At 42.7% G+C, this 23870-nt stretch overlaps 1 protein-coding gene across 12 annotated transcripts in view; it reads right to left on the bottom strand.

Annotated features, from left to right (window-relative positions):
• Positions 1-23870, bottom strand: part of magi2a (membrane associated guanylate kinase, WW and PDZ domain containing 2a) — a 287056-nt gene that overhangs the window by 106221 nt on the left and 156965 nt on the right. For all 12 annotated transcript variants that reach the window (XM_077234024.1, XM_077234025.1, XM_077234027.1 and 9 more), the window contains exons 3-5: positions 18695-18814; positions 12997-13212; positions 9643-9847 (exon numbers count right to left, since the gene is read on the bottom strand). In XM_077234024.1, coding sequence (XP_077090139.1) covers positions 9643-9847; positions 12997-13212; positions 18695-18814 — 541 coding nt within the window. The remainder of the gene's footprint in view (positions 1-9642; positions 9848-12996; positions 13213-18694; positions 18815-23870) is intronic.

The following is a 23870-nucleotide window of genomic DNA, read 5'->3' as shown; positions in this document are numbered from 1 at the left end:
TTTTTGGATCAATGAAGTATCGGCTGTAAAACCCAGATTCTCTATCGGGGGAGTACACCTGTTCTATAGCTCCCTTTGCTAAGAGAGAATTAACTTCTTGCTCCATTACCAGAGCCTGCGTAATGGATGTACTACCGTGAGTAACACCCCGTTGTAACGAGGCGGAGGAGAACCGAATTGGATTCTGTAACCTTTCTCTATTATCTGCAGGACCCAAGGAGATATATTCGACAGATTCTTCCACTCTGTTAGAAAATCTACTAAGGGTACCAGTCTCTCGAGACTGGCCTCTGGTGTTATCGGCGACCTGAAGCATATTGGCAGGAAACAACCGAACTGACTGTTTTTGAACCCCCCTCAGAGGGCTCACGTCCGACGCAATATCGAGTCGACACTGCGCCGAACTTTCGCTGGATACCACTGCGCCCCGAAGCACCAAGGGTGGCGGGGTTGGCAGACCGGTCCCATGAGGACCCCGAAGTGGTGTACACCGCTCCAGCCCGGTTGGGGCTGTCCTCGATGGTCTGACGTACATAGCGTCAGGACCTTTTCTGAGCCTAAGCCTTCCTAGCCATAAGTACGGTCCTCAGATCCGGCTTGGACTTAGCCGACTTCGGCTGAGAATGTTGGATCGGTCCCCAAGATTTATTTGGGGGAGCACGAGACGCAACACTTATTTTTTGTTGAACACGGTGCAAGGAGCTTGGCTGGGGGTGCTCACGCCCAGCATCCCCAGGGGGATGGACTAGGCGAGGAAGGAATTTTTTAAAAGCCTCAGATTGTTTTTTATTTTCTTGAAATCTTTCAACAACCGAATTCACAGAGTCACCAAAAAGACCAGAGGGAGAAATAGGGGCATCTAAAAGAAAAGCCCGATCTTTATCTTTCATATCTGTCAGATTTAACCAAAGATATCTCTCAGTAGCTACGAGGGCTGCCATAGACCGCCCAATAGCACAGGCGGTCTCCTTCGTAGCTCTGAGAGAAAGATCTGTAGCCCGACGAAGTTCTCGAATTTCGTCGGGACTAACTCCCTCACTCCTATCTATATCCCCCAGCAGATCTGCCTGATAGGCTTGGAGCACTGCCATCGTGTGCAGACAGGCTCCAGCTTGACCTGCTGCCGTATAAGCCTTACCCACTAAATTAGATGTGGTCTTTAGTGGTTTATTCTGCAACACGGGATCCTTCAGGGACGATGCTGACCCAGGAGACAGATAGTTCGCGAGCGTCTGTTCCGCTGGGGGCATCGACCCATAACCAAAATCTTTCAGCCCCTTTATATTTGAATACGTTTGAACATGGGGACTAAAAAGACGTGACGAATATGGTTTATTCCATGATCTACATAGCTCACTATGTAGATCAGGAAAGAATGGAAGGGCCGTGATTGAGATGAAACATTAGAAGTGAGAAAACGCTCGTCTAATTTGCTTTTAGGACGAGAATCTCTCTTTTCTGTTGGCCACTCAATACTCAACTTATCTACAGCACGAGTTATCACCTCAATAAGCTCCTCATGTGCTGGGGAGAGGGATGGTGAATCCTCTCCCCTTATTGAACTTTCTTTATTTGTGTTTGTGTCACTCTCACCGATGCTCAGTAACTCTACCTCCTCAGAGCTAGAGCACTGAAGCAACGGGCTCTCTTCCCGGGCGGAAGAAGCCGCAGCGCGGGCTTCCGACACCGGCAAGAGAGCAATGGATCCTTCGGGTAAAGGAGGAGATAAGGCAGAGCCTGTCCCCAACCCCGCCGAAAGATCCATTTGCGATCCCCAAGTGAGCCTTCTCCGAGCTGCCTCGGCAGCCGCGGGTCCAGAACCCTGAGGTTCGCGAGCCTGTCCATCATCCTCAAATGTGGACAGACGGGAGCGGAGCATGCGGAGCGGGAGACGCTCACAATGCTGACAGTCAGGCCCCTCGAAGGCTGACACTCCATGCTCCACTCCCAAAGCTCATGTGTATCTCCACCCATGATATAACGAGGGCACTATTCGAAGCACAGGCTTTGAATAGTTGTTTCGCCATAATACAATATTATGAGAGACAGACAACAATAAATATAACAGACAGTTTTGACACAGAGCGCTTTGCTGAGGCACAAAAGCTAATGCGAGCATTGCACCGGATGTGCTTTTATATCTTCCTGGTCATGACGTCACCCGCCCGTGACGTTTCATTCATTCCATTGGACTAGTTGACAGTAGTGCTTCAGACTCAGTCACGCAAAGGCGTTCCCCAAAGCGTCATCGACGCATCGCGAGTTCCCTCGAAAGGGAACTCAACTCAAAAACTCAACTCAACTCAAAAACTCAACACAGCTCAAAAACTCAACTTAACAACTCAACTCAACTCAGCCTTTATTTATAGAGCACCTTTAAACAGTCCCTCCAGAAAAACGCGATTATGCGATTGCATGATTTAGTGCATAATCAGCCAAAGTCCGCATATTCATGCGGGGGCCGCATTTTTTAAAATACGCCGCACTTTCGCCGCATAAATTGCCGATTTCCGTGCAAAATATGCGGGGCTTGCATGATTTCATAATCCTTGCATTTTCGTTGCAAAATAGTCACATATATCTTAGCAGAAAGTTAAAAAAATGTTGCGTTTGCTTCACACAAGAGCAGCCATTTCCCCCTGTTTCCATGGGAACGTTATGAAGGGACGCAATTACGCGACGGGATAGCTCACAGCTGAAGTTATTGCAGAGGCCAGACAGACTCACGGAGGCGATTGGCATCTCACAATTCACTCTTTATTCCCAAATCGAACTCGTATAACTGTCTGTCACACATTCTACCGTCACATCGTTACTTAATAGACAAAATAAGATAATAGAAGTAGCATCAAACAGAAATTAACCGCACACATGGGGTGTTCGAGGCTCACATACAATATAACACTGCAGACAGTTCAACAGGGAGCGCGAAGATCTTAAAGGGGCCACACCTTATTTACACTTGTTACAGTCTGAAATAAAACAAGATGAGAAATTAAATATTCCCAGCACTTTCTATGATGTAGTATGCTTGCTTATCAAAGGAAGTAATAAGAAATGGCTCTTTACATTAAGGTAGTAGCCTAGTGAGAACAGGGTGTTGGGGGAATCACTTTTTTTCTCTTTTTCATCAAACCGCAGTTTTTGCAAGTTCCCGCAATTTTTGCAAGTTTCCGCAATTTCATAGCATTCAATTGCATAAATATCTCGCATATTCCATCCCATTTTTAAAGAAAACGGGCCGCATAATCAAGGATTTTTGCCCGCAACAATCATAAAAAAACTGTTTTAAAACAGGAGTTGAACCTTTACTTTTTTAATTTGCTTTACAGTACACATTGAATCACAATATGCCATTCTATAAATACCAATAAATTCAATACAAAAACTTAAAATAATATATCTATATTTTAAAATGCATTCAAAAGGTAAAGAATAAAAATGTGTTTTCAAAATTTTAAAAATGTCAAGCGGTGATAAGGGAAGCTTGTTTAGGGCATACAATAGCAAAATTCCTCCCTGAGAATTTTTTTTGCACTCCTACTCGTGTGATATTGCCAGCGCCGCCGCTCCCACCATGCACATCACGCGCTGTGCGTAGAAATCATAAAAGGAATTATGCTAAGGGCATCAAAATGGCTAGCAGCGGTACTGGATATTGCTCATATATTTATACACTTCAATTGCTTTTCCATATATTTGATATTTGTCCCTTCTTGATAGCTAGAAATGTGTGTGTTCAATCTTCAAACTGTGACTGTACAGTACTTCTTTTCCACAGGGATACTTATTTTCTGTTGTATCGTTCATGGCAGAAGCTAAATATGACTGACTCCGAATGACGCGAGGACAGTCTGTCACTGCTTCATGTAACACGACACAACACAACATAAACACTCTCACACACACACAGTTTGAACTGGCCCACACAGTGTGACTATTGAGGATTTAATGGAGTTGTCAAGCAGCCAATGGCGCCTTGTTTTTCTCGATCTCCCTCACAGACGGAGCTTTTTTAAGTCTCAAACTGTAGACACTTCTCCATATGTCTATATCTCACCATGCACACACACACTCATACTGGACCATATTAATCATGACAAAATGTCTCTGTACATGCATTCAGTCACATTCAAACTCCCAAAGCAACCGAACATAAGCTGTGGAAATGCACTGTGCCAATAAATTGTCCTTTGATACGCTTTTATATCAAATTAATTTTATTTTCTGTAAGAGGGGGATGAAACAGTTAAAGAAACCAGCAAGGAAGACACACAAGGACAGAAGTGTGGAGTGTCATAGGCAGCGAGCACATCAAAGGTGCACCATCTTTTTGCCCCAGGCTGCAATTTCTCTGGCCAGTCGCTTGGCAGAGTGCCGTCAGTCGAGTACCATCACTGAGACAAGCGAGTCTACCTTTCTGCAACTGATCTCCTAGAGCTGTTTCTCCTGCTACTGTAAACAAAAATGTTTCTCAGGGAGGAATGCACAAAGCTTTGAGACATGGTGAGTTATCCTGCTGGAAATAGCCATCAGAAGAGAGACACAATGGTCATAACCGGATGGACATGGCCAACAACAATACTCAGGTAGGCTGTTGGTACTAAGAGGCACAAAGTGTGCCAAGAAAATATCCCTCACAGCATCACACCACCAGCAGCAGTCTTAACCCTTGAGACAAGACAGGATGGATTCATGTTTTCATGTTGTTTACACTAAATTCTCACCCTAACATCTGAATGTCGAAGCAGAAATTGAGAATGAACATTTTTCCAAACTTCTATTGTTGAGGCTGTGCGAATTATATCCTCAGTTTACTGTTCTTAACTGACAGGAGTGGCACCTGGTTTGTCTTATGCTTATGTTCGACATGTTGTGTGGTCAGAGATGCTCTTCTACAGACCTGGGTTGTAACAAGTGCTTATTTGAGTTACTGTTGTCTTTCTACCAGCTCGAACCAGTTGGCCATTCTCCTCTGACCTCTGGCATCAATAAGGCATTTAGGCATTTTCACCTAAAGAACTGCTGCTCACTGGATATTTTCTCTTTTTTCGGACCGTTCTCTGTAAACCCTAGAAGTGGTTGTGCATGAAAATACCAGTATATCAGCAGTTTCTGAGATACCCAGCCCGTCTGGCACCAACATTCATGCCACGTTCAAAATTTACATAAATCCCCTTTCTTCCACATTCTGCTCCTGCTCCATGTGAAAACTTTTTTTTGGTGGGGAAAATACTGAACGCACCTTTAACCCTTAAAGGGGCACTCGGCAACTCTAGCTATTTCTTTGCTGATTTTCACTTTTGTTGTCGCATGTTTTCTCAATGAGCTCCCCCTACAGCTGTGAGGCATATATTTCACAACAATGTCGTAAAAAAAGGCCTCGGTTACGACTGAAGAGGGAACTAGACGTTGCGTCGATTGATGCTAAGGGAACGCTTTGCGTGATGATGTATTGAAGCACATGTAAAATCAGTCCAATGGCGTGACGGGACGTCAGAAGCGGGTGACGTCATGAACCAGGAAGTATATAAGCCTGTTCAAAACCAGCTGCAACAGCTTCATACGGTCTGAACAAGTCGCTTACAGGCACGTAGGAGATATGGCAGGTGACACAACGTCTCATTCCCTCTTCAGGGAACCGAGGTTACAGTCGTAACCGAGGCGTTCCCTTTCAAGGGAACTCGCTTTGCGTTGATTGATGCTAAGGGAACGTCTATACCAACGCCACCATAGCGAGAAGTGCCTGTCCAGTGTGAAATCAGGGCACTCGGGACCCTGGTGTAGAGTCCAAGTCCAGAGAATAGAACCTAACGAATGTGTGAGGTGAGGACCAGCCTGCCGCATCACAAACATCTTGAAGAGGAACTCCTGACAATAAGGCCTTAGAGGCCACCATACTCCTAGTTGAGTGAGACCGAACAGCCATAGGGGAGGGTTGTCCGGTCGACTCATAAGCAAGTGAGATAGCCCCGACCACCCACTTGCTCCTTCTTTGCTTAGATGCAGGGGACCCCTTTTTAGGGGGTCAAAAATAGACAAATAACTGTTCGGATTTATGCCACAGGGCAGCTCTGTGGACATAAGAATCCAATGCCCTAACCGGGCATAGCAAATTGTGCTTTTCCTGGTCCGCCTCCTGGAACGGAGGAGGACAGAAGGCCTGCAGCACTATAGATCGGGCCACATTAGTGGGGACCTTGGGAACATAACCCGGCCTAGGATGAAGGAACACTTTAACCATGCCAGGTGCAAATTCCAAGCACGAGGGGGCAACCGACAGAGCCTGAAGATCTCCTATTCTCTTTAGAGATGAAATAGCCAAGAGGAACAGAGTTTTTAATGACACAAAACTAGCTGGAACCTCCTCCAAGGGCTCGAAGGGAGCCTGGGAAAGACCTTGGAGGACAATCGCCAGGTCCCAAGTTGGTACCCTCGTGCACACAGCAGGCCTCTGCCTCAACGTGCCATGTAGGAAACGAGATACCAAAGGGTCTTTACCCAAAGACATTCCACCCAGAGGAATGTGGTAAGTACCTATGGCCACCACATAAACCTTCAGTGTGGACGGGGATAGATCTGCAGTGAACCAATCCTGCAGAAACTCCAGCACTGTACCAACCAGGCAGTTAACTGGGTCCAGCTGACGGTTACTACACCATGAAGTGAAAACCTTCCAGTTCAGGGCATAAAGTTTCCTCGTGGAGGGAGCTCTGGATTGAAGAATGGTCCCTACAACCTCGGTTGAGAGACCTAACCCTATGAGCTGGGCCCCCTCAGAGGCCAAGCCCACAGGTTCAACAGTTCTGGACGAGGGTGAAATATCGAGCCCTCTGCTTGGGACAGCAGATCTCTCCTGTCGGAAAGCTACATAGGAGACCCGTTGAGAAGAGACACTAGATCTGTGAACCACACTCTATCCGGCCACCGCGGGGCTATGAGAAGCAGGCGCAGATGGTCCCCGAACTCTCTCCAGAACTCCCGGGAGCAGAGCAATCGGGGGAAAAGCATACAAACGTAGCCTCGGCCACGTCTGTACCATCGCATCCAGTCCGAGAGGAGCTGGATGCGTGAGGGAGAACCAGAGTGGACAGTGAGACGTCTCTCGAGACGCAAACAGATCTACTTTAGCCTGGCCGAACTCCCTCCATATCAGCTCCAGCACCTCTAGGTGGAGCCTCCATTCCCCGGGCCTCGGCCCCTGTCTCAACAGGATGTCTGCTCCTATGTTCTGGTCTCTATGCGTGCAGGAGACAGGCGCGTCCGCAGTGACATAGAATCCCAAACCACCCCTAGATAAGTGGTCCTCTGAAGTGGAGAAAGTACACTCTTCTTGGCGTTTAGCCGTAACCCCAGCTCTTTCATGTGGGCGAGGACCACCATGAGAAAATGTTAATCTTTTCCTTTTATGTTGCTTAAATTCAACCAGAGATGTCTCTCAGTGGCCACCAGGGCTGCCATAGAACGGCCAATAGATTTAGCCATCTGCTTGGCGGCCCTGAGAGACAAATCTGTCGCCTGACACAGTTCGCAAACTGCGTTCAGGCCAATTCCCCCACCCTCATCAAGGTCTCCTAATATCTCTGCCTGGTAAGCCTGTAGCAACGACATAGTATGGAGGCATACTGCAGCCTGACCAGCAGCAGAGTAAGCCTTTCCCACCAAACCAGATGTCACTCTAACTGGCTTGGTGGGTAATACCGGGGCTTTAAGGGAAGATGCAGCTTCAGGGGAGAGATAGCTCGCAAGAGTCTCTTCCACCTTTGGCATCTCCCCATAACCAAGTTTTTTTATATTGTGAACTATTTGAGTAGTGTAAGTTTTGTGCACTGTAAACTCTGAATGACACAGGTTTCTCCCACGATCTCGACACCTCAGTGTGAAGATCGGGGAAAAACGGGAGACCCCGGTGTTGAGGTTGTGCGCGAGAGCGCTGGAAGCGTTCGTCGAGCTTGCTTTTTGAACGAACGTCCTGCTTATCTGACGGCCAATCGATATTTAGTCTCTCGACCGCTCTTGTGACAACCTCAACGAGCTCCTCATACGCGTGAGACAGAGGTGGCGAATCCTCAGACTCACGTATTTCAACACTTACAACATCCAGGATAGTTCTGGATAGTTGAAGTGTTGTTGCCTGTATCTGGGCGGAAGAAACTGAACTTCCGAACCCTGATACAGAGCACTGGCTCTGTCAGGTGAGGGTAGAGATAAGGCAGAGCCCGTCTCTAACCCCGCTGACAGATTTTTTTTTTTGCCATTTGCGAACCCCAAGACTGAAGCCTTCGCTGTGCCTCGGCAGCAGCGGGACCTGAGCCTTTGGGGAACGCGAGCCTGGGCATCCTTGCAGAAGAACGCCAGGCGGGATCGGAGCGTCCGTAGTGGAAGCACATCAAAGTGCTCACAGCCATTTCCCTTGAAAGGGAACTAACTTGCGGCACCCTTCTCCCCCTTTCTACCGCTGCTTATGTGCATTTGTTATTATCGGAGCCGACCAACTTTATCATGTGGAGCCATGTCTACCGAGGTGGGTAATACATCATACACATTGAGGGCGGCGTGTGTCTTTATGTAGAATTGCCGTAAAGCAGTTTGTGTTTCTCGCTCATCCTCGCTTCTCACGAGACTTCCTATTTCCAACTTACCGGGGCGTTAGTCCCTATGTTGCAAGGTTGGTTTTCCGCCTAGGAATGTTGGGGGGAGCGGGGAAAGTCACCATTCTCACCGGAACAGGTTATTAAACCATCCAAATGATTTCTAAACGGTTTTATTAAGTTGAAATAGTTGCCAAATGCCCCTTTAATTGCATACTCGCGTCTTTAGTGCTTTTGGTGTCCTTCACCACCCTCCTACTCATTCATTTTTTAAAGTTAGACATCAACCTTCTTAGTATTCCTCAATCAATTAATTATAAATTTATTAAAGAATGCCTGTTTCCCCAATAATTTTTTGTAATAATTGTATAGGGTCGCTAACGAGCCTAGGTGTGTAACAGTTTAAGTATATTTTTTCTGCACAACAATAATTTAATCTTTGATGATTGAATAAGTGCAATTCACCTTTATTCTATAAGGTGTCAATGTCTGATACACTATAGTAAAGTGACGTTTCACTCAAAGTTACCGCAGGCAGAAAACAAAATAATAGGAAGTATCATCAGCAAAACTTGAAATGGCTAAGCGATTTACTGCCTAGCAAGTACTGAACGCAATCAAATATTAGTGTCACTTAATGGTAGACCTGGTGAAGAAGGTGTCAGCGATCAAAATATTAATTTTGAAGATGATAGTTTTGAGAATATGTTTGAGATGGCGAATATAAGCCAGCTGCTGAATGTACTGGAAAATGAGCTCTGACCAGGACAGTGATGATGGTATAAAACATCTGCTCAAACTGAACCCTTCCAAGCTACAAAAGGTAACAAAATATGTTTTATTTTATTCTCCGGTAATTGTTACTCTAATATCAGAAGCGTTTTATATTATCGCAACAGGTGGAGTTCCATCCACGTTAGATATACAGTAGATTCGGGTCGCTAAAGACCAGAATATGCAATACTGATTGGCGAAACATTCATGCATATAAGGGTTAAAATATGCTAATTCTAAATCATTTGAAATTATACAGATGGATAGAGATACTCACTCAATGAAGTACACTTCTCCTTTTTCAGTGTAAGCCATCTCCCAGTTATCTGGCAGAGGACCCAGCTCGTCATTCTCATCCAGTTTGGGAGGCGATTTTGGTGGTTCTGTCTCTTCTTTAGGGGCATCTGTGGAAGTCTCAGAGGGGCATGTGGTGGGCATCTCTCCTGAGGCGTCTGTACTTTTGTCTTCATGTTCACTGGACTCTAAAAAAAGCAAGAAAATTTGAATGTACTGCAATATTGTTTAAACTAAATCTATGCAATTTTAACAACTGCAGACCTACATATCTGATTCAAACACCTTTATCAACTAAAAATAACCTGAATTCAACAGAATAATCACCACAAAGAGCTACGCTTATAAAAAGAAAACTGTCAAAAATGTTTTCTCCAACTTTTAACAGCGCGGCTGGTGCAACTCTGAGTCCAAGACTACAGAGAAAACCGGTGAATGTGAGTGAGGCAGACAGAGAAAATATTTATAAGAGAGAGAGAGAGAGAGAGAGAGAGAGAGAGAGAGAGAGAGAGAGAGAGAGAGAGAGAGAGAGAGAGAGAGAGAGAGAGAGAGAGAGAGAGAGAGAGAGAGAGAGAGAGAGAGAGAGAGAGAGAGAGAGAGAGAGAGAGAGAGAGATGTAACTTAGATTTGAGTTTGAGAGTTTCTGAGAGAATTGAAAAGCAGGTCATAAGAGAAGCATGTTAGAAAGAGAAAAACAGAAGACAATAAGAAAAAGAAGAACAGTCAGAGATGGAGTTAGTCGGACTAAGGCGGTAGAATAAGAGTGGAGTGATTAAAATGGAGTCTGTGGTGATAAAAAGAGAGAGACAGAGAGAGAGAGAGAGAGAGAGAGAGAGAGAGAGAGAGAGAGAGAGAGAGAGAGAGAGAGAGAGAGAAAGAAAGCAGAAGAGAACTGAACGTGTCCTAGTTTGAGTTATGGAGGTTGGAGGTCCCAAAGGAGAGGCGCAAAAGACAGATCGAGGGGAAGAGAGAGGGAGAGACGAAAGAAAAAGACACTGAATCCCATAACATTCACCAGTACTGATGTTTTAATCAACTGAGAAATGAGAGGACAGCTTCACTCAATCACACACACACACACACACACACACACACACACACACACACACACACACACACACACACACACACACACACACACACACACACACACACACACACACACACACACACACACACACACACACACACACACACACACACACACACACACACACACACACACAAACAAACACACACAAACACACACACAACCTTGTGAGCTGTCTATCTAGAAATCATTTCAAGGCATCAAGGAGTAGTCTTTTGTCACGCTTGGTGAATGAATTTCGGATATTTTCCAGCCATATAATAACCATATATTTGTTTTATACACTGTAAATCCTGAAAAAGTACTTCTATCTAAGATAAGTAGAACATATCTCATAGTAACCTCATGCATTTCTTCAGAGATTTCATCAAAGTCTCAATTTATGCTCAGATCTCGGAAGATACCAAACATGCAATGAAAAGTCAATTTCAATATGAACTCAAACGTTTCACATAAAATGTTAACGACAAATTATCTGAGCTATTCATATTAATTATGACTGATAATACATCTATTATATAATCGTACTTGTTGTCAAAAATTGTCTTACTGGTTTCGATTTCCCAAAGATTTTAAGAATAACCTTGAAGACAAACTTTACTGAATCATTCAGAACTCCATTAAAGTCAACATTAAACACTAGGGCTGGGTATCGTAACAAAATTTTTGATACCGATACCGATACCAATACCGATACGGCAAAGATGATTATTTCGATGCTGACTCGTCATTCCTGCAGTAGTGAACGCGTGCGCGCGCCTATATGGATTAGGTAATCAAACTATTTATTTCAAATTGTATTGTTTAAAAATAGATATATTTTGACCGTATATAGGACTATTCCTCATATCTGTGAGGCAAGTATCCTATACGCTGAGTTTCGGTTCATTTATGACGCGCTCCAGTTCTTGCAGTCGAAGACGGAAAAAATTTCTACTCTCAAGTGTATTCTGTGCGCTTTAAGTGCCTTATGATTTACCGTGTTGCCTTCTGACATAGGTAGGTACACTTTTGATAATTTCCACATATTTTCTATCTATCTGGGTTGGGACGCTTACACACACACACACACATCACACACACACATCACACACACACACACACACACACACACACACACACACACACACACACACACACACACACACACTAGGCAGCCGCGCAAACTAGTGTTTTTCCGCCACAGCCAATCATGCTTTATGCTTAATGTTTTCATCGACGTTGACGAGATTAACCACTTAGGTACCGAAACTTGATACCGAAAAACAAGACATGTTTCGATACTCGGTAGTATCAAGGCAATTCGGTCGGTACCTAAAAATTACCGAAATCGGTACCCAGCCCTATTAAACACATTTCACAAACTATTTTTTGTCCTTAATGTGATGTATTTCTGAGTGAAACAATATATTTAACAAGAAATAAATTGGGTGAAAATTAAGTTAGGCTACTTGACTAGGACAAGGAGGAGGCTGAAGGGTTAGTTCACCCAAAAAGGAACATTGTCATTATTTGCTCACCATTATGTCTTCATGTTTTTCCAAACCGATAAGACTTCAGTTTATCTTCTAAACACAAATGAAAGGTAAATGGTAAAACTCAACCATACATGCGTGAGGCATGTATCTTTACTTCCGGGGTTCTTCCCACCGGAGCCTCGCTTTCGATTTCAAAATAACGGCTGCGGAGGCCAGGAACATGTATTAAGAAAGGCCAGGAACATGTATTAAGAAAGTAAATGAAAGTCAATTTTGAATTTATGTTGAATTCAAGTTCACTGAGCTATTAGGAGCTATTAAAGAGCTCAGAGAAATACAAATTCCATTGCCGTTTTTTACATTACTGGATGTGAACAATACTTTAACTGTGTTAGATTCTAAATCACCATTTCATGTAGGTGTATTAGAGCCAGAACAAAACAAAAGTTTTTTTTCCCAGTACATCCACACTCGATGCACGTTTCCACCCCACAGAGCTGCTCCTATGGAGTGAAAAACAGGCAATCTGTGATAACATGCTGGCACGACAGTTGCTAGGCTATTGCCCTGACAACAGTGGTTACTATGAGGTAATTTAGAGTGGAGGCGGTTGCTATGATAAATGATGCACCTAGTGGTCCCACGGTAATCATCTCTACGCTAGTAACCCTGATCTGAGGTCACAGCAGTAACTGAATTTACTACACTGTACATGACAAGACGGCATGAAAGATCTCTCTTCTTCTTAAATTCATTAAGAGCTCCTCACCTGGGGTGATGGCCACTCCGTTGCCGTTGATGACGGGCCTCTCCTCCTCTTCCTCCTCAGGTGGCTCGATGCCAGCCTTCTCCATGTTGCTGACGGACTTGTTGCGTTTACGTTTGCCCTGTGATCTGGGTGTGGCGCCTGGCAACAGTTGCTCAGCTACATTCAGCAGCAGTGGGCTGGGCTCTGCCGGGGGCTTCGGGGTGCCGTAAAAGTTATCTGCAATCGATCAAGATATTTGGTGTATAACTGACATTTCAAAGTTAATAATATAAGCATTGTCACCATGATGTTATCTATCTATCTATCTATCTATCTATCTATCTGTCTATCTATCTATCTATCTATCTATCTATCTATCTATCTATCTATCTATCTATCTATCTATCTATCTATAAATACAAAGTTCAAAAGAACAGCATTATCAATAAATGTACAATTACCATACATATGAAAACCTTAACGTATTTTAACGTTTAAATACAATTTAATTAAATAATACAAATGAAAATAACTGCGAAAGTGAACATAAAAGCAAACTTTGGAATCAAAGAAACAAACGGTTAAAAGGGATAGTTCACCCATAAATGAAATTTAGCCCATGATTTACTCACCCTCAAGCCAGGTGTATATAGCATTCTTCTTTCAGATGAACACAGTCTGAGTTATATTGAAAAATATACTGGCTCTTTCAAGCTTTATAATGGGAGTGAATGGATGTCCTGATTTTGAAGTCCAAAAAAGTGGGAGCTCCAGGGGGTTAATAAAGGTCATCTGAAGCAAATGATGGATTTTTGCAAGAAAAAAAATCCATATTTAAAACTTTATGAACTAAAATAACTAGCTTCCGGCAGACGGCCTATGCAGACTTACGTCAAAAGAGTAACCCCTGACACAATGTATGATGTACTGTGGGATCAGAGTTTGAAATTAACTTTTTCACTCACCAGCCAATTTGCTACATTTTTAAGGAATCGGCTATTCAAAACTTCTACCAGCCAAAAATAATCAGAAATAAACCAGATTATCAATGTCACAAGCTTAGATTTAAAGATATCCTATTTATTATTAAATCTGATTCTGAATTATTGTATTGCTTTCAGCTTTATGTAAGTCAATCACTGGTTAGGGTTAGAAAAAGTGGCCTCTTAATTGTCTCCTAGAGCTCCAGCGGAGCAAACCAGACAGGAATGCCAGTATGCATATGATCGTAGAAAACAATGTGTTAAAATTTTAAAGACGTGGAACTGTGCTGCATTTCTCTCAGTGTGCGACCCTATTTACACATTTTCTGCTAACGTAGTTTGAGGCTTATCTTCTCTTATATCGAAATCCTCTGACAACTCTCTTTAAAAATTCTCGTTTTAGACTTCTAATTTGTGACCCCTGTTTTGTTTTGCTCAATCCTCTTCATGTGTCAGGTCAGAGGTCACTCTTTCATAAATCAATGCGTACGGCCGTCTGTCGGAAAATAGTTATTTTAGGTGATAAAGTTTTAAATATGTATGAATGTGCTTTTTAGGGCTTCAAAATCCCCAAAGAGATATCTTGAAAGAGCCAGGATATTTTTTAATAAAACTCAGATTGTCAATTCTCAATTCGTCTAAAAGAAGAAAGTCATATAGCCTACACCTGGGATGGCTTGAGGGTAAGTAAACCATCTGGTAATTCAAATATCTGGGTGAACTAACCCTTTAAGCTGGTGTTAAGGCTAAATACTGTGTAAGTGTTAATTGAATCGTTTTTTTAATAATGAATTTTAATTAATAATTATTTAATAGGAACATGCCCCTGCTGTCAATATCCTAATCTACAAACATAGTAGTAATTATAATTAGCTTTATATAAAAATATGTCTATGATATGAACTCAGTGTGTCATGTGTTTGTAATAACTGATTTTATTGCTCGGTCAGTTGAAATCATGTCTCTGCAAGTAAACCAAAAAACCACAAAAGTCTGACACCTGTACATCACACACACAAACTGTTTCTCAAACGATCAGTGTGTGAGGGAGTACTATCCTATGTTTACAGACTCAGTAATAGTGCCATGGCTCCCCTGGGATGAACAGGCTCTTGAGGAGAACAGGGCATCTGGTTGAGTGTGCCTTCAATTCTCCCTGGGTCACTACCTGACATGATGCTACAGCGCACAACAGCTGTAACTCATAAAAATGGATTTAAAAAAAAAAAAAATAACAATAGAATAAAGCATAAATGAATCACAAATGTAAGTGTTTCTTTGTAGCTAAGTTTATCAAGTCTGAAATACTTAATTCTGAATTATTTATTTAATTAACAACTAAACAACTAAACTTTAACTGTCCGACTTCTTACATGGCTGTGCTACTTTCACATCTCTTGTGTCTTTCCACAACCTCTTTCTTTAATATTAATATTTTAAATGCAATATTTCATGTCCATTTTGAATTACTCATTATTGTTGTGATAATGACCAGCTGACTGTAGTCTTAATTAAAAAAGTATATATATAATTTTATTATAAAATAGTAATAAAAAAAGAAGAAATGTAAATACATTTCTATGTTAATATGGGTGGCTTTTCGTTTATTTAATAAAAATACAGTAAACAGTAATACTGTAAAATATTATTACAATTTAAAATAACTGTTTTATATTTTAATATATTTTAAATATATTCTTGCTGAACAGAAGTATTTTTTAAAGAAATCGTGTGAACAATTGTATATATGTTTAATTTTTCAACCCTTGACACAGAACCAGACTTTGAAATTTAAACAGATTTTATTATAAAGAAATAATCATAAGTTTGAAAGTTTGAACCACCGCAATTGTCATTGTGTGAAATGATTTATAGCAATTTTTACACAAATTTGCCCCAATAATATTTTCTCAAAAGTTAGTTTACTTGGTTGCAAAGAAGATAATAAGCAACCTGTCTCCGCCCTCCTACTGTCACGGCTTGGCAGATGAAACAGACAGAAGAAGGTAATTTTCAACGGAGATATGTTTTAATGAAACAAGTGGGTTTAACAGAATGTAACAGCGTGTCCACAAGACATGCACAGACAAACAATAACCGACAAGGGACTGAACTGAACGGGGAGAATATACAGGGTAAACGAGGGAACTAACTAGAAACAGGTGGATGAAGGTTAACCTATCAGGGACTAACAAGAACAGGTGCAGACAAGACAGAACAGAATTGTCACATTACACCCCCCCCCCCCCCTGCAAAGGCGCGTCCTCGTGCCGTGTTGATAACAAAAAGTTCAAAAAACAGGAAAAGGCGGTGGTTTCAGCGGAGGGTGTGGAGCCTCCGGGGCGTCAGCCATCGGGCAGGTCAGAGGAAGGGAGGAGTCCAGGGGTGCCGACGGGGTTCAGGGTGAGTGTGCAGCCGGAATCCCGGAAGTCCGTGGCTGGATTTCGACCGCCGAAGGCCGACCTGGAGTGGCGATGGAGCCCAGCGGAGCTTCCAGGCAGATGGACCGAGGAGGCGATGAAGGAGTGGTGGGTCGTGGTGAAGGCGATGGGCTGACAGGTCGAGATGGAGGTGTTGGCCTGGAGGACCGAGGTGCAGCAGGGGACTCGGCCTCTAGCCGAGCTGGAGGCAGGGAAGCGCGAGGCGCGGAGGATGAGCCGCACGGAGTGAGCGGCGGTGGCAGAGCCGAGGAGCTTGATAACACCAGTGGTGCTGATGGATCCAGGGGGCTGGCCGTGACCAGCGATGGAGACGGAGTGAGGACAGGCAAGGATACGGCCAGAAGATTTCCAAATGGGACCGGTGAAGAAGAAGAAGATGATGATGATGTGAGGGTAGGGACTTGGGTGGGAATTGGATCTGCGGTCCACAGGTCGATCAGGTTATAGTCCGCTCCTGGCTCTGCGATGGACCTCCTCACTTGCGTCCACTCCGGGGCTCTGAAGTTCTCTGCCACTAGCTCTGGCATAACCTCGGTGGGCGCCTCGGGCTGGCTGGCTGGAGAAGAGAGGCTGACGTTCCGGAGCATCCAGGCCAGGTACCCCAGATACGGCCTGCTCTCTGGGAGGAGGAGTAGTTGCAGCAGCGTGGGTGAGTCCAACACATTAAATTTGCTCATTATAGAGGGTCGGTTATTCTGTTACGGCTTGGCAGATGAAACAGACAGATGAAGGTAATTTCCAACGGAGATAAGTTTTAATGAAACAAGCGGGTTTAACAGAATGTAACAGCGTTTCCACAAGACATGCACACACAAAACAATAACCGACAACGGATTGAACTGAACGGGGAGAATATATACACAGGGTAAACAAGGGAACTAACTAGAAACTGGTGGATGAAGGTTAACTAATCAGTGACTAACAAGAACAGGTGCAGACAAGACAGAACGGAATTGTGACACCTACGTACTTCCTCGTTGAGGACTACATCTGACGTTCTCGACTGAAAGGGAACGTCCTGGTTGCGTAGCAACCCACCGTTCCCTGAAGGAGGAAACGGAGGACGTAGTCCCCTTGCCACTACTGCTGGACCACCGCTGACTCCGAGTTACGCTTGGCTCCTCAGTGAAAAAGCAACGAGTGCGTGCATCCACTTCCGTGTTTATACCTGCGCCGCGGGGGCGGAGTGTGTGATGTAAGAGAATCACACAGAGATTCTCTTCTGTCTCTTTCAGTCACTAGTTCACAGTCAACTTAAAGGGAAACGTGGCAATGGACTAAAGGAGAGAGAGGGAAATAGATATTTATTCAAGGGATGGAGTTGTTGGACTTTTGAAGTGAAGAAAGGCTAAGCTCACAAGACCCCAGATAATCAGTTTCCCTTTAGGGTATTTTTAAATCACACTGTGAATTAACTGGAGTTTCTGCCAATCAGATACTTTCCCAAGGTCTGTCCTCTTTTATTGACAGAGGGTCTCGAAAAACAGACTATCACAAAGCAAATTGTTAATAAAGCAGCATTGCCATACCATAAGCTTACGAAAATAAAATTGTCACTTCCAGGGAAAATGGCATATAATAGAAATGGAAATAGAAGTTGTTGCCACCGGGGATGGCACCGTGGCTCATTATTAATTGTAATAAATTAATTGCGGTTTAGAGTGCACGAATAAAATGCTCAGATTAACTTCAAGTTTGCTAGCAATCAGCAGCAGATCCTTTTGTCTTGGAGCGAGAGCGCGTCATACACTTCTAGGACGTAATAGTAGTCATTGATTTTGATAACAGATTTTGGCTCCAGCGTTTCAGAATGACCAGAGCGAGATGTTTTCTGTTGTTCTCTGAGAGAATTATTCAGTCATATACCTTGGTTGAGGCAGAGTCACATCTAGGAATTTTCTCTGAAACTGTGTTTCCATTGCGAGTTTGTCTAACAAATGTTTGTTTCAATCTATCATTTTTATGTAGCATCCCAAAACTTGGATAGAAACCCAGCAACTGATATTTCGATCCCAGATATGGTACAGTTTCCTCCTTCAATGAAAACCAATGGACTTTTTTAGCTGACTGTATTGCTCACCACTTAGAGAAGTAATAGCACTCTTCACCTCAAGAATCTCCATGATTTGAGGTATCACTCATGTCTGTAGCACATTGAGTTATGCACCAAAATGTAATACTTGGCTAGCAGTTGGTTAGTTAGGTTAGGGCTTGCTCAAATCCCTAATCCCAGCAATGAAATATTGGGACAAAAACTATAACTTGATATATGATTGTGCAAATCGGCCAACATACCTTCATAAGTTCCACTTTCAAGCAAAGCTCCACTTTTCTCCAATTCCACAAACCGCTCAACGGTCACAAAGTTGTAGTCTACTCCGGGAACCTCTCCTTCTCTAGGCTGCCTGGTAGTACCTACAGAGAAAAGAGAGAGGTGGGCGTTAGTTCAGGTCAGCGAGCCCCCTAAGGGTTTGAGCCATGGGCTTAATCAGCAGCTATAAAGCTCATCCAACAACAACAAAAATACGTTTTTTTTAAAGCAAAGCTCAACATGAGCCAAACAGAACAGGTGCCCGGGTAACTGGTTCACTTGAGTACCACATATATGCTGTCTGACAGTCTATCAGATACACAAAAAGAGAATAGGGAAGAAAAAAACAACTAAATATGAGGCTTTTGAGGTTCTAAGGTGAAAATAATGATGCAACCTTGTCCATACAAGAGGAAATGTATAAGCCTTGAAAAATGTAGCTTTTCTAAAATTTAAAGAATTCATCATTATGCATCACACTTCATTATTTTGTTGACAAAAGACATTTATGTTACAAAAGATTTTTATTTCAAATGAATGCTGTTCAATGAACTTTTTTATTCATCAAACAATCTGAAAAAAAACTTTTTTTCAACAAGGTTTCCACAAGGAAAGTTTCCACAAGGAAAATGGCTGCTTAAAAATTCAAGGTTGCCATGATGAATTAAATTTTAAAATGTATTCAAATAGAAACTAAATTATTATAAATTGCAATAGTATTTGACAATATTACAGTTTTTTTTGTGATGCAGCCTTGGTGAGTATAAGAAACTTCTTAAAAAACAAAACTTTTGACAGGTAGTCTATGAATAGACTTTCAAAATATGGAGTCAAGTCTTATAACAAAATATGCTCTAGTGACACTTATCACGCAGCACCACCAAAACACTGTTTGGCAGCCATTTAACTCTTGTTTTTGGAGAATTCTAGAAGTCTAAAATTCCTTATGAGACTACAATGCTGCAAACAGCCTAAACTAGCCCAGGGTTTCAGAGTCTAGCTACACCCTCCCCCAACACACCTGCCTAGAAGTTTATAGCACTCCAAAAGACCTTGATCTCCTGGTTAAGATGCATTTAATTTGGATTGGACACACAAAATAGGGGGCATTCATAATTCTTGAGGGGACCATTTTTCCCTTCGGAAACTAAGATCAAATGCAAATCAGATCTGAGGGGGCAATGCCCCCTTTTGCCCCCTCGTGGCGTCGGCCCTGATAACTGGCCACACCTAAACTAGCCTCAGATATGCAACGTCTTAGCTAGCTTTCAAGCTGGTTAGTCCTATTTGCTACTATAGTTTTAGAGGGGTTTATGTGCTTGTTAGCTACTCAGGCTAGGATACCAGCTGGCCGACCAACTGAACCACCCCAGCTAAAAAAAAAAGTGTGTGGTGGAAAATGCTTTTTTTGCCCCTTTTTACACCCAGCACCACCCAAAAAAAAAAAAAACGGTTTTACGACTTTTAATGCTAACAATTTCCAAGCTACTGAAAAAGAAATTAACAAAAAACACTCCTCATCGAGTTTACAATGAGAACAGCTTAAAGTGTATGTACATGTAGCAAGGGGTAAAAATCCTAAACGGAAGTGTTAATATATTCCAGCATCCTGGATAGCAGAGCAGTAATTAGCCAGCGAGGAGCTCCAGAGTTTGTGCCAATTGCTGCTAGCTGAGAAAGCGCTGGGGTATTTCTAAACTCTGCATGTTAAGGCAGATCACTGCAGGAATTCCAACAGTAAACACCTGACTCCAGGGTCAATGAAATGAGGTTTATTTTTTTTTCTGGATCTATTCATTTATTCAAAAACACATTAAAAATGCAGTTTAAACATACAATGATTTGAATTATCTCTTCTGTGATAATAATGTTTTAGTTTCTGAATTAAAATACATTTTTGATATTATGTTAGGGGCATAAAGTAAAAAAAAAATTCAGGGTTGTGCAATATCATGATATACTGAATAAAAAAGCCTCATTAAAATAATCAAGTTTTTGATAGGAAAACTGCATGTAGAATTTGGCATATGCTTTATTAAAAGTATCAACAAGTATCTTAAATATCAAATAAATTAACCTTTTTATGATAAGGTAATATTCAGGCTGTAAAATGTCACATGGTGTGATTCATGGAGTAAGAAAGTAAGAAAAAATGTGATTGCATTTTAACCCCATCATTAGATATCATTAAATTGAATTAATTACATTAAAACTTTTTGAAAATGATACAAAAGTTTTTCAAAACCATATTAAACCAAAAATAAAAATAAGAGTATAATTCTAAGAACAGGCACTTGTCCTAAACTACAATTTTGTCCAAGGTATTTTTGGACAAATGACCTGCTCTCTCTCCCCTTCTTATAAACTGAAGTACCGCACAAACAATTAGAAGCAAACGACAGAAAATTCCTTTACCCTTTACTGGTCCAATACTGGCTGATGTGAAACGGTTGCACTCTCATCCACTGCCTGCCCTACTAACTGATGGTTCACGGTAATCAAAATTCAACTAAGCCAGTTTAAAAACCACATCTGACAGCGGAGATTCGCACTCCGCTGAGATGGTGGCATCAAAGGGTTGTGGAAAATCCAACCAGAGCCCTACACAGTCATCAAGTTGTGACCAGTGTTTGAAACTCACATCATCTCTCTTCATTCATCATTCAATAACTACACAATGACAAGCCCCAGAGCCTGGTGTCTTTCCACCCTGAAAGCCTATCATTCAGAGTTATGATGGGCATGCTAATGACAGTTCACAGGAAATAGGGGCAAATGGAACGTCTCCAGTCTTGCGACCTGTGTCTACCCACCAGAAGACTGCGCAAGACGCCATGCCTCATCACGACAACTAGAATATCTCACAATACCGCCGACTACCCAAGCGTGTAATAACATAATGAAAAGAAAATGAATCCACTACGACCATTAAATCGCTTGCCAACATCTTCTTAAAGCTCAATTTGTTGATAAATCATACTTTAAATGAGAAAAGCAAATTGCTGGAAGATGGATCGATCAGTGATTTCTTCTCGTGAGAGAGAGCTACTTTGGCAGAAAGGCTTTGTTGTCAAGATGCGCATCAATCTGTTTTTCTTGAGCCGACACAAACTGTAGCTAGATGCTAACTGAAAACACAACACTTCTCACTGTCTTTCCAGAGAATAGCAGACATCGTTGGAGACTGGCCGTGACTATAATGTCGCAAAGACACTTTAAATCAATACTTGTTGTAAATTACTGTCTTCTCCATTCAAAATTGACCATCTAGCTTTAGAGAATAACGTGGATATTCTAAGTAGCCAAACACTGTGGTCTCATTCATGGGCCATGCGTAGCCTATGTACAAATGTGTGTGTGATATCTTTGTACGAATGTTTTCATGAACAAATCATAATGATTCAATAACTTTCATACTATTTTTTAGTACAACAAAAATGTAGGAACAACTTTCCATGCATACATCACATACTCTTGGTAGCCATATAACATATGTTAAGATGGAATTGTATACAGGAATGGAGGAAGTGCATGTTCGTGAATCGGTCTCAATGAACAACATTATGGCGCTAATGGGAAGACTAATTACAAACTAAGTAAAAAAAAATCAGCCACTTAAATATCACCGCTTTATGTCACATTAAAATCAAACATGAAAATTGCCAAAAAACACAATGGCTGTTTTTTTTTAAAGTAAGCAATCAACTTGGTGAAACAAAAGGTATATCTGTGTCCAATGTTAACCAAGCTTGATGACTGATGATCAGAAAATAAGTTGACTATTAAAAAAACCAGCTGAACATCAGTTCACAAATAAAATATATTGTTTAAATAGTTACTGTTTTTGGTTATTATTTTGGAATAGTTGCAGACATTAATTGCATGGTTAATATAAAAATTCTAAATAGAATAGTATGTGGTTTCTTTTTTTTGATGTAATGTAATGAACACCACTGATGCATAGATATTTAATGTCACAGTAGACGTTTTCTCTGTCCCTTCTTGTCTCGTGTTTATGTTGTTGTATGAACGCACGTGTGTGAGGGGCGTGTCTGTATGGCATTACCTGATCCGCTCCAGCTGTTCATCATCACATCACCAGCTGCAGTTGATCACCACCACACTATTTATACTCACTGCTGTTCTCTCATCCTTGTCAGATCGTTGTTTGGTGTGTCCCTGTCTGGTTATCCTGTTCCTGATCGTCTCGTGTTCCGTTGAGTGTTTATCGAGCTTGGAGTGTGTTCTTCGTTCACCTGGGATTCTTCGCACCGTTTGTCTTCACTCATCGGGTTGACCATTTAAGTCCCTGCGTCACCGTGTCTTCTGGCTACTGCTTTGGACTGAGTTTAAATAAAGTATCTTCACTCGCATTTGCTTCCTGTGATCTATAGTACCATGACAGAACGATCTGACCATGAAATGGGAGCAGCGAGTGCGTCACCGTCCATTGAAGATTTTGTACATCACAGCATTCAAAGAATGAATTCCCAAGAGAAGGAGATCGGCGACACGAGTCGCGCAGTTCAAGCCTTGGTGACGCAGGTGTCTGAGCTCACCCAGCAGATCCAGCGCCTACGTGTCCCCGCTGCGCCCCCCACACCTGCCGTTCCCTCCGCACCACCTGGAAGCCTCTCCCAGTCGGAGCCTCGGTTACCGGTTCCAGAAGCCTATTCGGGTGAGCCTTCACATTGCAGAGCATTCTTAACCCGTTGTTCCATGCACTTTGCCTTACAGCCACGCACTTTTTTCAATGAACAAACGAAAGTGGCATTCGTGCTGACACTGCTGACTGGGAGAGCGGCACTCTGGGGAACGGCGGTGTGGGAGAACGAGAACCCATGCTGTTCCTCGTTCCAGTCCCTCGCGGAGGAGATGAGGAAGGTGTTTGATCGAGCGGTATCAGGAAGAGAAGCGGCCAGGACATTGGCTGAACTCCGTCAAGGAGAACGTTCAGTATCGGATTACTCGATCGAGTTCAGGACCCTGGCGGCGGAGTGTGGCTGGAACGAGGAGGCGCAGTGGGACATGTTCCTGCATGGGCTGGCTGACCACGTCCAGAAGGAGATCTATGCCCTGTATCTCCCCACCAATCTCAATGGCTTGATCGACCTTGCCCTGCGGGTGGACGCTCGACTGTCCAGAGTCGAGCGCAGAGCA

This window comes from Siphateles boraxobius, unplaced genomic scaffold, assembly GCF_051911475.1.
Source record: "Siphateles boraxobius isolate OS27281-9 unplaced genomic scaffold, OSU_SipBor_1 19, whole genome shotgun sequence".
Taxonomy (NCBI): domain Eukaryota; kingdom Metazoa; phylum Chordata; class Actinopteri; order Cypriniformes; family Leuciscidae; genus Siphateles; species Siphateles boraxobius.
Note: the sequence above shows the minus strand (reverse complement) of the source record. Positions and strands in the feature narration are given on the sequence as shown.